Source organism: Schistocerca piceifrons, chromosome 4 (assembly GCF_021461385.2).
Source record: "Schistocerca piceifrons isolate TAMUIC-IGC-003096 chromosome 4, iqSchPice1.1, whole genome shotgun sequence".
In the NCBI taxonomy this organism is placed as follows: domain Eukaryota; kingdom Metazoa; phylum Arthropoda; class Insecta; order Orthoptera; family Acrididae; genus Schistocerca; species Schistocerca piceifrons.
In genome coordinates, this window is record NC_060141.1 from 256977693 (window position 1) to 256994217 (window position 16525).

Genomic DNA, 16525 nt, shown 5'->3' on the forward strand with positions numbered 1-16525 from the left:
GAAGTGAATTTTTGCTGAGGTAAATAAATGTCATGTACCTTCCGTCAATATTCTCAAGTAGTGTGCTGATCTCACATTTGACATATATCCCATCATCACTTGTCCATTGCACCCAAAATCAGTTAATAAGAAATGGTATCTAGTAATCACAACAAATGGTAATACAACGCTGTGGAATTTTTTGTAATTAGAGCACACCAAGCCAGCAGTTTGTGGGGGGAAAATGCTATTGGATCTGAAAATAAGTTGAGAAGATTATTAAATAATAGCGCATACATTTTTGGAGATTAAGGTAGAAAACAGCCTCAAACTCAGTCTGCTCAACTATTTCACTGAAAGTAATATTTTTACTTATTTCCAGATTTTCTCTACATTACATAATTTAATTTTATGGCTTATCAATGCAGTTTGGCAACTGCCACAGCTCATAAAGTTATTTTGCCACTTTGTTCTTTTCAGCTTCTGTTGGTATGTCTAACATTTTATATCAATGTAATGTCTCAATGACACATTTACATATTTGACACTCGAAAATATACTGTTGGAAAAAAATTCCAACACCAAGAGGGAGCTGTGTGACAAAAATGAAAATTGGTTGGCACGTTCCTACATCTAAAACATGACGTCTATTCAAATTTCATGCCAGTTGCATAAGAGTGGCACTAGCAGAACCACTATGAGGATGCAAATCAGATTTGTTTTAATTACATGCTCTAACAGTCGTGAGCATTAGTTACCCTCGAGATTGGTCGCAGTGAGCTGATTTAGTCAAGAAAATCCTTTAAGGCAACCAAGACGCAATTTTCAACACACCACTGAGTTTGAACGAGGTCATGTAATAAGGCTATGAGAAGCTGGATGTTCCTTCTGCAATACTGCAGAAAGGTTTGGCAGGAATGAACCACTGTATGTGATTGCTTGCAGTGGTGGTCACAGAAATGTAAGGTCGCGAAAAGACCTTATCAACATCTCACTGAGATTGAACAGGATTGTGTAATAGTTCTACGAGAAGCTGGCTGTTTCTTCTGTGATGCTGGAGAAAGATTTGGCAGCAACAAACCTCTGTAAATGATTGCTGGCAGCAGTGGTCATGGAAATGTACGGTTGCAAGAAGACCGAGCTCTGGATGGCCATGTGTCACTACTATCAGCATATGGCTTTGGTGCATCATACTGCAATTGGAGCAGCAGCTGGCACCACAGTGACACAACAAACTGTTACAAAACGGTTGCCTCAATGACAACTCTGAGCCAGATGCCTTGTAGCATGCATTCCACTGACCCCAAACCGCCACCATTTGCAACTTCTGTGTTGTCAAGACAGAACTAATTGGAGGACAGGATGGAGGTCTGTTGTGTTTTCTGATAAAGCTGGTTCTGCCTTGGTGCCACTGACAATTGTATGCTGGTGAAGAGGGCCAGTTGAGGGCCTGCAAACGATCTGTCTGTGTGCTAAACACACTGGACCAACACCTGGAGTTGTGTGTCTGGGGAACGATTTTGTATGAAAGCAGGCACACTCTTGTGGTTATCACATGCACCCTGACCATGTATTTGTATGTCAGTCTGGTGACTTGACCTGTTGTGCTGCCATTCATGAGCAGCATTTCAGGGGTGTTTTCCAACAGCATAACATTTCCCACATACCACTGTTGTAACCCAACATGCTCTACAGAGTGTTGACATGTTGTGTTATCCTGCTCGATCACCAGATCTGTCTCCAATCGAGCACATTTGGGATACCATCAGATGACAACTCCAGCACCATCCACAACCACCGTTAGCTGTCCTTGTATTCATGGAACTCCATCCCACAAACTGACATACGGCACCTGTACAGCACCTGTGACCAATACATAAGCTGTGCAATCAACATTTGGGCAGTTACACCAGTTATAAACATACTAGCATTTTAAATTTGCAATGGCTTATCCTGCACATACATTAACCTGTGGTCTTTCAATGTCAATCACTTGGATATGTTAACTAGACAAAGCCATTCCCGAAATTTCATTATTCTACATTAATTATGTTTTGGTGTTGCAATTTTCTTTAGTCCACCTTTAAGTATTAGTCCTCTGCAGTGTTGCGAATTTTAGTGCAGACACCCACAATAACTTTCAAAATGTTGGGCTTTGATATTCTATTGCTGAAGGCCAGACTCCTATACCTTTACCAGTTGCCAGGAAACATAATGTGACAACCAGACTGCAACACAACTGGGCACGCGTTTTATCAATGATACGAGGTAGTAGGATAACAAAATGTATAAAAAATATGCATATGTACACATTAGATGCATTGTGTAACATGGGCTTTAGATTTATTGTACGCTCTTTTAAAAAATGTAAGATGTGATCAGCAGCTGTTGTGTGCTCTGTTAGCATTTCAGGTACAGGTACATGCAATTAAGAGTTTATTTGTAGGTCAGTTCAGACAGTGTATGTATTCTTTGACTATATGAAGTAAAGTCAATGGAGCTTCACACGCAGAATTGGGGGGGGGGGGGGGGGGGGGGGACAGTAGAGGTTCCTCTTTGCAAGTAATATTCTGATATTCAGGTGCAAGTTTGGTGTGACCAATACATAAGCAGCACAGAATGACTGCTGCTTTGCAGAGGGCCACGAGTGAAGTTCAACACTCTTTAGTAGTATCTTGTAATGATTCGGTGTTTGTTGGTATGTGCTGTATTTTGCCATTCTGTGTCCCACACCCTCAAGATATGGTGTCTGGTATGTGACCGAATGTCAGTGTCTAGGGCTCTCAGTTGTAATGTTTCTGTTACAGCAAGAACAAACACACTTTTTGGAACATAGTACTCTACAGAGCAATACGTAACATACAGGTTGTTTGTACCACTGAACACATTGACTGGAAAACAGTAATTTAGGGCACAGAATAGGCCAAGCAGTTGTTTGTGACTGCTTAAATAATACTTTTTCTTTAGCAGCTCACCAGAGGGTAACTGGGGGTCAACCAAGATAGCCTCTATATGTGGAACTGTGAACTGAATGGAGGTGCAATCTCTGAAACTGCACACATCTCGGGCGAAGGTACATCACTCCTCCCTTCTAGGAGGGAGGAAAACCACATCCACACACAAAAACTATAAGCACAGAAAAATGTAGGGCACAGAAAAAATTCAGGGTACTGAAAAAAAGCACTGCTACCGAAAAAAAAGCACTCTGGTACCGAAAAAAGCACTGGTACTGTGAAAAAACGCAATGATCTCACAAGACACTGAGATTATTAGTCATGAAAAATGCCAATGATGGCACTGAAGACCATTCCATCATCCAACAATGGCAGCTGTTGAATCATGTGGGCAAGCACCGGCAAATAGAAGTGGAAGTGATGAGGGGGCAGTTTGGCACATCGTACCTCCTCTAATGAGGAGCCACATGGCAGGACCCTGAATGGCGTCTCCATAGCAATGTCTTTGTCAAGGATAGTGGTCAGCGCCAGATGCATCAGCAGGGCCACAATAGACAACAACAGCACCGGCCTCAGCAATGTCGGAGGCAGTGGACACTGAGTCAGATGCAGCAGGTGAAGGAGGGCCCACAGTTGGTGTGCATATAGCAGCTCTACTGAGTTCTTGTTCCCTACCAGAGTGAAATGGTACAAACGCAAAAAACAGTCTAAGGCAGCTTCAGGGGACCTGTTCAAACCAGGCGTTCAGCCTCACCATTACATTGAGGATGACAAGCCTCACAAAAAGATGCAAATTCTTGAGAAACAAGCTGGGGGGGGGGGGGGGGGGGGGGGGGGAGGCAAGTGGCAATAAGCTGTGTAATGCCCTATCTATGCCCAGCCAATACCCATGCTGGCAGGCCATAGTTGTGGTACGAAAGATCCCCCATGAGTGACACACGAAAGCCACAGTATGTTATGGTCTAAAGAAGTGGGAATCACTACCCGTAGAGCAATGTCCACCAGAGCTAACAAAAGAGCCCCAGCAAATACAAAATTGTGTCCTGGAGTGAGAAGTAATTACGCAAGAGATCCGAGGCAAAACCTGGGGGTTTTTCCAGCCAATCGTACAGCACAAACAAGAGAAACCGATTAAGTACAGGGTCTATGGCAACAGCCGATGCTATCATGGCACTAGTGATGGCAAAACCATTGAACGCATTCTCGTTCTCAGTATCTAAATAGAAACAAAGCAGCTTGTCCTGATTGAATGCCAGGTGTAGATCAATCAAAAGGTGAGACAGTGCATCGGTGTTGGCATTTTGCACCGTAGGCCGGTAATGGATTTGATAATTATAACAGGAAAAGAAGAGAGGACTGCTTGTCCAGCACAGAAGCTAAAGGATTATAAAGAGCAAACAACGGCTTGTGATCTGTGATTAAATGGAACTTAGAACCATAAGAGAAGATGTGAAATTTCTTAAGGGCGAAATAATCATTAAAGCCTCCACTTCAATCACAGAGAATATCGCTGCTGAGTGGAAAGCTTACATTTGGTCACAAACTGGGGCCCAGAAAAAAGGCAAATTTTTAAACAAAGTGCGTACAGTAAAAACTTATGGTAGTTCACAACTTTACCTAGAAATGCAGGCAGTTCCTTAATAGAGGTCAGCCGCAATAAAGGTGCAACTGCATCAACATGGTGATGCAATGGCTTGACCCCTGTATGAGAATTCTCAAACCTAGGTACTCAGTTGATGGATGAAAAAATTGAGATTTGGCAAGATTGCACTTGAGACCCGCAGACTGCAAAACAGAAAACAACAATCAGAGATTTCTAAGGTGGTCTTTGGTGGAAGAACCCGAAACATTGATATCATTGAGATAATTAATGCAGCTGGGCAGAGAGGCCATCAGAAATTCTATAAAAAAAAAAAAAAAAAAAAAAAAAAAAAAAAAAAAAAAAAAAAAAAAAAAAAAAAAAAAAAAAATTAAACACATGGACTAGTGACACCAAAAGTAAGTGTTGATATTGGTATAGGCTGAAACACGTATTAACAACAAGAAGGCCTCTAGTGGCCTCATCCAAGGGGAGCTGGAGGTACACTTTCCACAAATCAATCTTGGAAACGTAGTGGCCACCTGATAATTTTGGGAGCAACTTGTCAGGTCATGACAAAGGGTATATATCTATAAAGGAATGTACATTAATCATGACACTGAAGTCGGAGCAGAGGCGAAGCTTACCCGTCGGCTTCTTAATGATGACCAGTGGCATAGCCCATTCACTGGAAGAAATAGGCCGAATGACATCGAACATCATCAAACTAGTAGCACAACTGAGCCCCAAGGAAAACAGTCTTGAAAACTCAGGCCACAGGGCTCCCGTTGCTGATACAGAATTTGATCAGACACTAAATTTACCTCATGGCGATTGAGAAACTGTAAGCAGTAAATGTATCTAACCTGAAAAGGTCTGTGGTATGGGAATGATCCACAACAAGGAAGGTGAGAGGGCAAACAACAGATTTGTATGATACAGGAGCAGAGAACTTATCTAGGATCAGAATCTGCTGTTTATTGTAACTAACCAACATAAATAAAATCTATGCGAGGGGAGAGGACCGCAAGTCCAGGTATGTTCTTGTGTTTACTAAAACCACTGCAGCTCACAAGACCACTTCCAATTTTAAGCGGTTTATTAAACACAAGTGTGTCAAGACATATTTTGTTCAGGGAGACAGTCATTGCAGAAATAAAGTTGATGTCCATTGGTACTACAGTGTCCGCCACATTTGGAGAAGAGTTACATACTGATGCCATGTGGCCTTAATTTCGACACTTGTGGCAAACAGCCGAAAGCTAGGGGCATGCAACATGCTCGCTGGACGAAGCAGTATGGGCAAGGACGCAAGGGGGGCATATCGTCTGTTGTTGTTGTGGCCATAACCAATGCTCCCCATGCAATGTTAAGTTGAAGGTTGCACTGCTGCAACAGCTTCCCAATCATCCTCAACACTTGCAGCGTGCCTAACAGGGTTGACTGAGCAACTTCCAATACCTCTCCCCATGCAGCAAGCTAACTGCCTGCTGCCCACGACACTTCAAAGGACTGTGCTACATTAAGCACATCCTTAAGTGCTAGATTCTTGGATTGAAGTGCTTTTTTGTGACTTTCCCATCCGAAGCTAGATGAATAATAACATCACGCACCATGTGATCAGTGTAGGATTTGTGATGGGTACTAGTGACAGCTTAACCCGTGTAATTCAGCAGCCCAGGCTTTGTACGATTGGTATGGGCATTTCTGACAGCAATAAAATGCTACGTGCATTGTATTGACGCGCGTTCAGTCACAGTAACAGGTACAGAGAAGCTTGTACATTTCATCAAATGATAAGCTGTCCAGTTCTTGTAAAGGTGCAAGTCTGCACAACAACCGATACATTTGTTGCAAAAGCTACAAGTGAAAGAAAGCCCTACACAACTTTGCACTGTCCTGGAACTTCTGGCATAACCAAGTCTTGCAGGAGTCCCAATCTTCCGCCGATTCATCGTATGCCAGAGAGGGTGATGGTCACACCATTGGGAACATAACCTACCACGAACATGCAAATACCACTCGATTGAGGGCTGTGGCAAGAGCCTGCTGTTGTTTTGTGAAAGCTTGCTGCTTGGCAATGATATGTTGGAGTGTTTCTTGCATTGAGATGTTTGTCAGATGACTTAGGATTGACACTAACAAGTGGAGGAAACATAACCCTCACTCAATGCAAAGTTTGTTACAGCAAGAACAAACACAATTAATGGAACTTGGTACTTTATACAGCAACACATAAGATGAAGATTTGCAACATTAGACAAGATAAACGAAAATTCGCAGACGGCACTTCGTGCGATCCAGCAAGAGGCATACCAAGACTGTTTCCAAAAGTGGAAACTGTGTTGGGAGATGATTATCACTTGTGAAAGATACTATTTTCGAAGTAGACAATGCATGAAAGGTAAGCATAGAAAAATTTTGTGGACCAAGTTCTACTATTGTCTGAACAGACACATCATATACGTTTTTAATCCCTTGGACAATCATGATATGCAGAGTTAAATATCCAGTGGTAAGTGATGGGATCTTAGTACACTTGGTGCCGGGGCACAGGTCCACCCACATTACTGGGCTGGGGAGACACCATGCGGGAGTCCAAGATATGGTTGTTTGCATATAAGCAGATCGAGAGTAAGGGGAAGAGGGCAGGGGAGGTGGGGGGAGGGTGGAGAGTGGGGGCAGGAGTCCTCTACACAGGTTCTGAAACTGAACCTCAGCTAGTCCACCTGTTCAGAGGCTGCTCATCAGCAGCCAGATTCTGTCATTTTGGAACAGCATTGGACAACAAGGTCGTTCAGGCTGCTGGTTGGTAGTGACCACATAGTTCATCAGGTGGAGCTGGCATCATTCTCTAAAAGATGTGATGCCTCTTTTGCAAAGGAGGCTATTGACTGGGCTTGTACTGAAAGCTCCAGCTCCTAATCTTACAAGGTCCAATAAGACTATAGCAGATGGTGTTGTTGAGCGATGAGCAACACATACATAGTTTACATGAGACAAAAATTACCATTTTATAAAACCTTAATAAAACCTCTCAATCCGTTCCCCAAGAGGTTTTTGCGATGAAACACAGAGTGTTTAGTTTCCTCATACAGTTATTCCTGAGTTGTCGTACAGATGGTGTCCACGTTAGTTTACTATCAAATAATAATGTTAACAAGTAGGATTGATCAACTACTTCTAGAAGCTGGTCTCCTAAGTAAACCTGCGGCCAGGAACATAGACTGAAGTTTGCAAAAATGCACTACACAAGATTTCTTTGGGGAAAAACAGTGGCTTGCTTTTGAGCCCAATCTTGTGCCTTTCGCGTAGCATTCTGAAAGTGCCATTAAACAGCATGGACTAATGTCACGCTATAATACATACAGAAGTCACGTACACATAATACCAATGAGACTCACAGACCCCACAGTAGTCATGATATCATTGACTGCAATAGCAAAAAAGTTTGCATGTACCACTGACTTCTGTGGGACTCCATTCTCATGCATTTATCTAAAGGTCAGGCTAACTCAAACACAGAACAGTCTGTGTCATAAAAGGTTTCGCATAAAAATGGGAAAAAACCACTACACTTGTAATGCAGACAAAATGTGATAGCACCACATGGTGTTACATACTTTTTTAAAATCCAACAATATGGTAATCAATTGTCATTTAGTGTGCCAGGATGCCTCTGATTGCAGACTCTAGTCTCAGCAGGTGGTCAGTGGTAAACTGAGATTCCTGGAAGCTGCACATGAACTGAGACAGGAGTCATTTTGAATTTAAACACCAACATAGTCACCTATTAACCATTCTTTCCAATAATTTACATAAATTAACTGTTAGACAAGTTGGTCTGTTATTATCTGTGTTGTTGGCCCCTTTCCCCAGTTTCAGGATGGGTACTACAATGCTCACCCTAATCCTGGTGGGGAAACTCCCTCTTGCATATTCGATTCAAAATCTCCATGAAACCATTTTTTTGTTCAGTTTTGAAGAACCTGGTTGTGTATTTGTTGATATCTGGGGCTATATCTCGATATGAAGCTAAATGGCTATTTAGTCCCCATTCCTTAAAAGGACCAATGTTAAGTTTCTAGATGTTGCAGGTGAAAGGATAAGGTTTTGTGTTCCACTAGATGTGGTAATTTGTAAAGGTATAGTAGCAATTACGGGATGCAGATTTTTCTGTGCAAAGTGTGTGGCAAAAAGTTCATCAATACTCAGGCAGTCGCTAATAATGTCAATTTTATGAGAAACGCTAGAAATTTCTGTGGGTAGTAGCTGCCCACAAATACAGCAAAGTTCAGCCAATATCTGGATGGAACACGTGTCCCCGTAAAGCAGATGTGCTGTTGCCAAGACTTTTTAGTTACAAACCTTTCCTTCGCTCTGAGTAATTTAAATGTAATTAACTTTGTCACAGAGGGACGGCATTTATAGTACTGTAGCACTCTTCACTGTTCTCCAGTTGCCTCAGCTATTTCATCGCACAATCGGCACAAAGATTTCCTATGGTGGTCCTGTCAAAAAAGGTAATGTTGCTTCCGTGGCAGTTAAAATCACAGAAGCAGCATTCTGCACCAACTCACTATTTTCTTTCTCCTGGTAGATTTGAATCTGCACTTTGGAGACATAGGCTGTACTGTTAGCTATTCTAAGAGACCAGTGTTGCAAAAATTTGTCAGTGCTTCAATACAGTAGGGATAGCATGATCAAGAGATGTCACTATTACACAGGACTCCATGGACATTCCACAACATTACGGTGGTAAGGCTTGGGGTGAATATTGAAAGACAGAGTAGATAACAAAGGCAGCACTAAAATGCATTGGTATGCCTATGTTTAATAAGCAACGTTCCAATTCCAAGAGAAGTCTTCCCAATAGTTATCCCCCACCGGTCTTAGCATCATTGGCCCACACAGGATTATGAGCATTAAAGGTGTTCATTAATGTAAAGTGGCGGTGTAGTTGTGCTACAAGGGTAGCTATCTCTTGATAAGAGTCGCAGATAGGCACAACAAATAGACTGTCAGAAAGTGAGCTTTCAGCCAACAAGACCTTCATCAGAAACAGACAACATACACACACATACACAACTCACACACAAATGACCACAGTCTCTGGCTGCTGAGGCCAGACCAGACTGGCCGGCCAGTCTGGTCTGGCCTCAGCAGCCAGAGACTGTCGCAGTCACTTTGTGTGTGTGGGGGGCAGTGTGGTGTATGTGTGTGTATGTCTGTCTGTTTCTGACTGAAGGTCCTTGTTGGTCTAAGGCTTACTTTTTGACAGTCTTTTTGTTGTGCCAATCTGTATGCAGCATCTTCACTATATGGTGAGTAACTACCCTTTTCGTATTATTTTGTATTTCTGTTTCTCTGATATGATGTTCCATATCCTTGTGGATCTCCTCACTATAGGGCTACAGAACAAACAGTATATTGTAACTCATCTAACACTCCACAGAATATTTATTCAATGTTGAAGCCTGTAGGAACAGATTCTTTATGATTACATACACAAAACAGTCTAACTAATATGGCTGATGGTTGTCAGAGAGAGAGAGAGAGAGAGAGAGAGAGAGAGAGAGGGGGGGGGGGAGGTAATAAGTGTCAACGTACCTTATTTCCAACTGGAAAGACACAGTCGGCATGATCTGTCAATTGTTGTGTGGCTAGAGCAGCATTATAAGGAGCTGTTATAACATCATCATTGCCAGCAGGATAAACACATGTCACCAACCTGGAATGTTGTATGAGAAGCATGCCTGTATAAAGTAGTTTGTAGTTCAATATAATTTTAAATCTAAAGCAAATTCGATGACAGGACAGAGAAAGAATTGCAGACATAACTGAAACCCCAACTTAAAATACAAAAAGATTCTAAACCATATTCCATGAAAGAAAACTTTGTTCCTTACTATCAAGCAGAAGTGGAAGGCTATAGGCAAGAGCAGCACCAACACAAAAAATTATCTATCTCCAGTTTTCAAAATTAATATTGTCTTCATCATGAGCTGAAGGAAAAATGAGAAGAAAGAAAATTTTTAAAATATGAAAAAGAAAAAAATATCCTTTAGAAGAATGTCCAGAGAGACATACAGTGTCCTTCGAAGGAAAGAAATAATGACAAAATACACACAATTTGAGATGTTCAGAAGCAAAATGTAGAGAGTGCACCAGAACCTTCCCTCTCCCCCCCCCCCCCTTTCCCCCTTACTTCCTTCGTATGGCAGACATTCAAAATTCCTTTTCGTCATAATTTATGTTTACCTAGGGAGTATATTTATGACAGGCCTTGAAATATCCAGCTTTTCTTTTATAAATTATAAAGAAAAATAATTTGGATTTGCCGAGCTTTTCATTTGGATCTACACAGTTTTGCTTATGTAGAGATGACTGTGCATATATTATCATAACATAACAGTAAAAAGACACTTTACTACAAGTACAATGGAGAAAAGAAAAATATTTCATGACAACCAACTGTGATTATGGCGTATATGACACTAACCAAAAATTTGAAAGGAATTAAGCTGTCACAATCTTACAAGTCTAATCCTGTCCAGTCTAAATTACACTGGAACTCACTATGCTTTGGGTGAATTTTAAAGTCAAAGTCCTTCTCACCACAGATTATACTCATGTACAAAGTATGATTTTCATTTTCTTCCCAATTCTGCCTGAAAATAACTTTTGGGCAGCAAATCAACGTCCCTCACTTTTGCTTTCTCTAATGCTCTTCCAATTCAGATGGCATTTGGTCCCATGGACAAATTATTAATTGACTTATGTGAGTTTAGTAAACTGCTAAAAATGCAAATGGTCACAAAAGCTTCAGTGATTTTTTGTAAATGCAAGAACGTGCATTGATTTGGGCTCTCCTCCCCTCACACAGGTTCCACAGAAGTTGGTTAGCTACAATAAACAGCAGATTCCAATCCTAGGTCAGTTTTCCACTCCTATATCTAACAGATCTGTTGTTTGCCCTCCCACCTGCCTTGTTGTGGACCATTCCCATACTGCAGACTTGTTCAGGTTAGATGTGTTTATTGCTTTCCGTTTCTCCATTGTCAATTCGGTAAATTTAGTGTCAGATCAAATTCTGGATCAGCAACAGGAGTACCTCTGGTCTGAGTTTTCATCACTGCTTCCCCCTGGACTCAGCTGTGCTACCATTTTTCAGGCCCCCTTACCATGAGAGAGTCCACCTGCCCTCATTTTTTTCGGGCATGGCAGATGCCTGTTGCATTGCGCAACTCAGTCAAGGCTGAATTAGAAGGTTTGACATTGTTCAATGTCATTCGGCCTATTTCTTATAGTGAATGGGCTTTGCCACTACATCGTTAAGAAGTCCACGGGTAAGCTTCACCTCTGCACCGACTTCAGTGTCATGATTAATGCACATTCCTTGATTGATACATACCCTTTGCCACAACCTGACAAGTTTCTCCCAAAATTATCACACAGCCACTACTTTTCCAAGATTTATTTGTAGAAAGTGTACTTCCAGCTCCCCTTGGATGAGGCCACTAGGTGCCTTCTTGTTGTCATTACATGTTTCGGCCTATACCAATATCAACACTTACCTTTGGTGTCACTAGCGCGCCCGCAATTTTTCAATTTTTTTTTAAGAATTGGTGATGGCCTCTGTGCCCAGCTGCATTAATTATCTCGATGATATCAATGTTTCGGGTTCTTCCACCAAAGACCACCTTAGAAATCTCTGATTGTTGTTTTCTGTTTTGCAGTCTGCAGGTCTCAAGTGCAATCTTGCCAAATCTCAATTTTTTCATCCATCAACTGCATACCTAGGTTTGATGTTTCTTGCACAGGGGCCAGGCCATTGCATCACCATGCTGATGCAGTTGCAGCTTTGCTGTGGCCAACCTCTATTAAGGGACTGCATACATTTTTAGGTAAAGTTGCGAACTACCTTAAGTTTTCACCGGGTGCATCCACTGTTGCTCAGCCTCTGCATGCACTTTATTTAAAAATTTGCCTCTTTTCTGGTCCCCAGGTTGTGACCAATTATAAGCTTTCCTTAAATCAAAGATTCTATCTGTCCCGTTCTCTGACCACTTTTCAGTCAGGTCATCATCTCGTGTTGGCTACAAATGCCTCTCAGCATGGTCTTGGCATGGGTTAGCACACACATATGCAGACGGGTCTCAACGAACCACTGCTTACGATTCCAAGACTAACTCCCACTCAGCAACGATGTTGTCAAACTGGAAAGGCATTAACAAGTGTGGTCATCCTCAAGTCTCCTTGTATGGCTCTAATTTCCATTTAATCATGGATTACAAACTGTTGGTTGCTGTTATTAATCCTTTGGCTTTCGTGCCGGACAAGGCAGCGCATCATTTGCAGCAGTGGGCTCTCTTCCTCTCCAGTTATCATTACCAGACCCATTACTGGCCAACTGCGCAACACGCCAATGCCAATGTCTTATGTAGCGTACCGACTAGGCCAGACTTGGCGTTCGATCAGGACGCATTGTTTTGTTTCTATTTAGACACTGAGAACCAGAATGCAGTTGATGGTTTTCCATCACTATTGCCCTGATAGTATTGACCATTGCCGCCAATCCTAGTTGTGTCTTCTCTTTTGTGCACCACAGTTGACCGGAAAATCATGTGGGGTGTACCTCAGAACCCTTACATAATTACTTCTCCCTCCAGCCCACCCTTTCTGTGTTTGATGAAATTCTTTTGTTAGCTATGGAGGACACTGCTCCCCGGATTGTGATTTCCGCTTCCTCATGCTGTAATGTACTGTGGCTTCTGCATGTCAGTCATAGGGGGCCCCCTCACCCCAAACCGATGGCCCGCCAGCATGTTTGTGATAAGAGCCTGGCGTAACTCCTACATGGACGCCAGCCAGAAACCCTTCTCCACCTCCATCAGCTCCTGTGTCCACTGGCGTCACTGGCTCCGTGACAGTTATGGCCAGTTGCGCCTGTCTAGGCTTGTAATTTCAGCCCCTGGCTGAACTGGGTTCCTGCCATCATCAAGTGTCGCTGGAACTGGCACTGTCCGCACTCCTGACAGGGAGACATTGCATCACTTTGACCAGCTGCAGCCGCACACAGTGGGGTCTGTTCCAGAGGGCACTTTGCTTCACCTGCCCCCAACGATGCCCGTTCCTGTGTTGCAGATGGTCCAATCCACACCGCAGCATGGCCATCGGATGGTAGAGCGCTGTCTTGGGCCCCTGCTCCTGGCTGCAGTCACCAGCGCAGCCCCCAATGCACCTGGTGCCGCAGCCACTGCCACCTCCATTGCTGGGTCCTTTGCAGCCATCATCTCTGATTGGCCTGTGATGCGCTGACTGCTGACCTTGACGGGAACGTGTTATAGAAACACCATCCCCGGTCCTGCTCTACGGCCTGTCACGAAAGGGGGGACAGTGTGCCTAACTGCCCCCTCATCACTCCCACCACTACTTGCTGGTCTCTGCCGCCCCCCCCCCCCCCCACACACACACACCACACGCTCTGTTTTTATGTATGTATGTGTTTTTTCCCATTCCCAAGAAGAGAGGAGTGGTGTACCTTCATTCATGATGCACGCCATTTCAGAGATCGTGCATCCATACCGTTCACAGGCCCACTTATAGAGGCCACCTGGATAGGTCTCCTGGCATGCTCTAGTGAGCCACCAAGTAAACAGTATTATTTAAGCAATCGAAATCGAGTGCTCATCTATTCCTTATACTGTATTACTGTTGTCCATTCAATACGTTCAGTGCTACGCACAACCTGTAGCTTACATGTTGCTCTAAAAAGTACTATGGTCCATAAATTGTGTTTATTCTTGCTATAACAAGAACCTTTTCTATTCAACCAAAAATTCTGGTTACAGTAACGGCCACCATCATTCTGTCTGCCAACTGGTATCAATCACTTGTGGTGGAACAGAGGAAGGCTCTGCGAATGGCCAACTACGAATCCACACAAGACATGGCCAGCTCCCATCTGGTACTCACTGCCAGGCAGGCAGAGCAGGGGCTACCAACATAGACGTCAGCATAGACAACTGAGAACCAGAAGAATGCAGACAAAGCCAACTCCCATCTGGCACTCCTTGCTGAGCAGTCCGTGCTTCAACTTCCACCCGTCACCATGGAGATTACAAAGGACTATTAAGGATTTCTGCAGCACTTCAGACAATGGACGACTGCTGTCTTCACTGTGAGGGTTACAGGAGTCAACAATGTGAGAGTCCAACTTTCAAATGTCGGAGACCTCTAGAGGATCACAAGCAAGACAGCACAGCTCTCTCTCCCTTTCTACACCTAAGCTGTGGTCCCAGACAATTTCATCAAGGTGGTCTTCAAGAGTTTTCCAAATTGTACAGTTCATGACTTCCGAAAATATCCCCTGGAGGGCAATGGATTTGGAGTGCGCAGCACAATGACATGCATCAAATCCACTCAGGTGCAGAGAGTATCATCTTCATTCCTCACGATTGCCAAGAACAATCCAGAAAACAAGCAGCTCACTTCCGAGAGTGCCCAACACTCAGGTTACCATCAGAAGTCTACATAATAAGAAAGGCTCACCCCAGAACTTCCTCCGTCAAGGGGTTGATAGGTGGCACGCTACTGTACCTTTCCTGAGGCATGCATACACGTATTCCACCATTAATATCCGTAACTATGGAGGAAATGACAAAGCATTCTGCACATTTTATACAACAAAAAACAAGATAAATGTTCTACATGCACTCACAAGCAAGCCAAATCAAGAAAAACAGATAGGTAACAGGCAGCTTGCTACTGTTTTTTGTTTTACAGTAGCGTAAAGTCTGAAGAACTTGGCGAAACTGCCACACACGGACCCACAATTAACGTTTACAAAGTAATACCTTGGGAAAGCACCATTATTTAGGCAAAATATATAACTTGTACAAAGTGATTTTCGCATCTTCAAAGCTTCTTAGATAATGGCGCTTGCTAAGGATACACTAAGTTCTGTTACTTTGTCAAGCAATGGATTCACTTAGTTTCGCTTTGCAACCACAAGTGGATTCGAGTTTTGCACCTGTAGCCTACTTTGCAGGTTTGTTTTATGGCAGACACAAACTGCTTTGCTTGTGTTTTAAGGACCTAATCAATAGATGATGGCACAGAGAACAAAATGGTGGCAGTAATTCATTTTCAAGAAAAAGTATATTTACTACAGATTGCTTCTGGACACCTCATTTATCAGCCTTTGCCTTACACCACTTTTCATACATAATACGTCAGTTCTAGTTTCAGTAAAGGCAAGGACGTTATTTTGTTATACCATAACGTAAACCAGTTTCACTCATACAGCAAATAACAGACTACCTGAGAGGCAGTGGTTCACATTTCAGTTCCGTTCTAACACATAATTGTAATCTGTCCTGACATATTTACCCAACATACTGTGAACAATAAAGTGGAGAATCTCATTCTGGTACCAACAACAAGAACATGTCTAAGCTCATGTAAACCAGATCCTTTCCCCAATGGGCACTATCACCAGGGTATCCATGCAGTAAAAAAGAAAGGTGGAGGGAAGGTTAAGGTGTAATATACCATCAGCATCAATGTCATTATAAATGGCACAGTAACTCATTTCATCAAAGAAGGAGTAAGAAATTAGACATGGGTTTCTTGGAGGAACAAGATTGGCATTTGCAGACAGTAATTTAGAAAAATCATGAAAAATCTAAATCACACTTAATATTTGTGAATCTGAACCTCACTAGTTTGATATTCAACTCCAGCTACTTAACCACCGTGTCATCCTATTTCATAAAAATTTTTACGTAAATTCGTAAATCTACTACATCATTGTATGGCTTCAGCTGTGCATTAGCACACGATTCATTCACTGACCTATTTTAGAAGAGATCTAAATACGGCTATCAACATCAGTTCTCTCTTGACAAAATACTCTCTTAGCATAAGCAATATTGTTTCTTCATATTTCCATACTGATTCCAACAATGTGTAGTACATAATTTAGGCAGCTCAGTATAGCAGCTACTTT

General features: G+C 42.6%; 1 protein-coding gene across 2 annotated transcripts in view; it reads right to left on the bottom strand.

Annotated features, from left to right (window-relative positions):
* The window catches only part of LOC124795002 (tubulin epsilon chain-like), a 145675-nt gene that overhangs the window by 50760 nt on the left and 78390 nt on the right, over nt 1–16525 (bottom strand). For both annotated transcript variants that reach the window (XM_047258756.1, XM_047258755.1), the window contains exon 5: nt 10123–10243. In XM_047258756.1, the coding sequence (XP_047114712.1) occupies nt 10123–10243 (121 nt within the window). The remainder of the gene's footprint in view (nt 1–10122; nt 10244–16525) is intronic.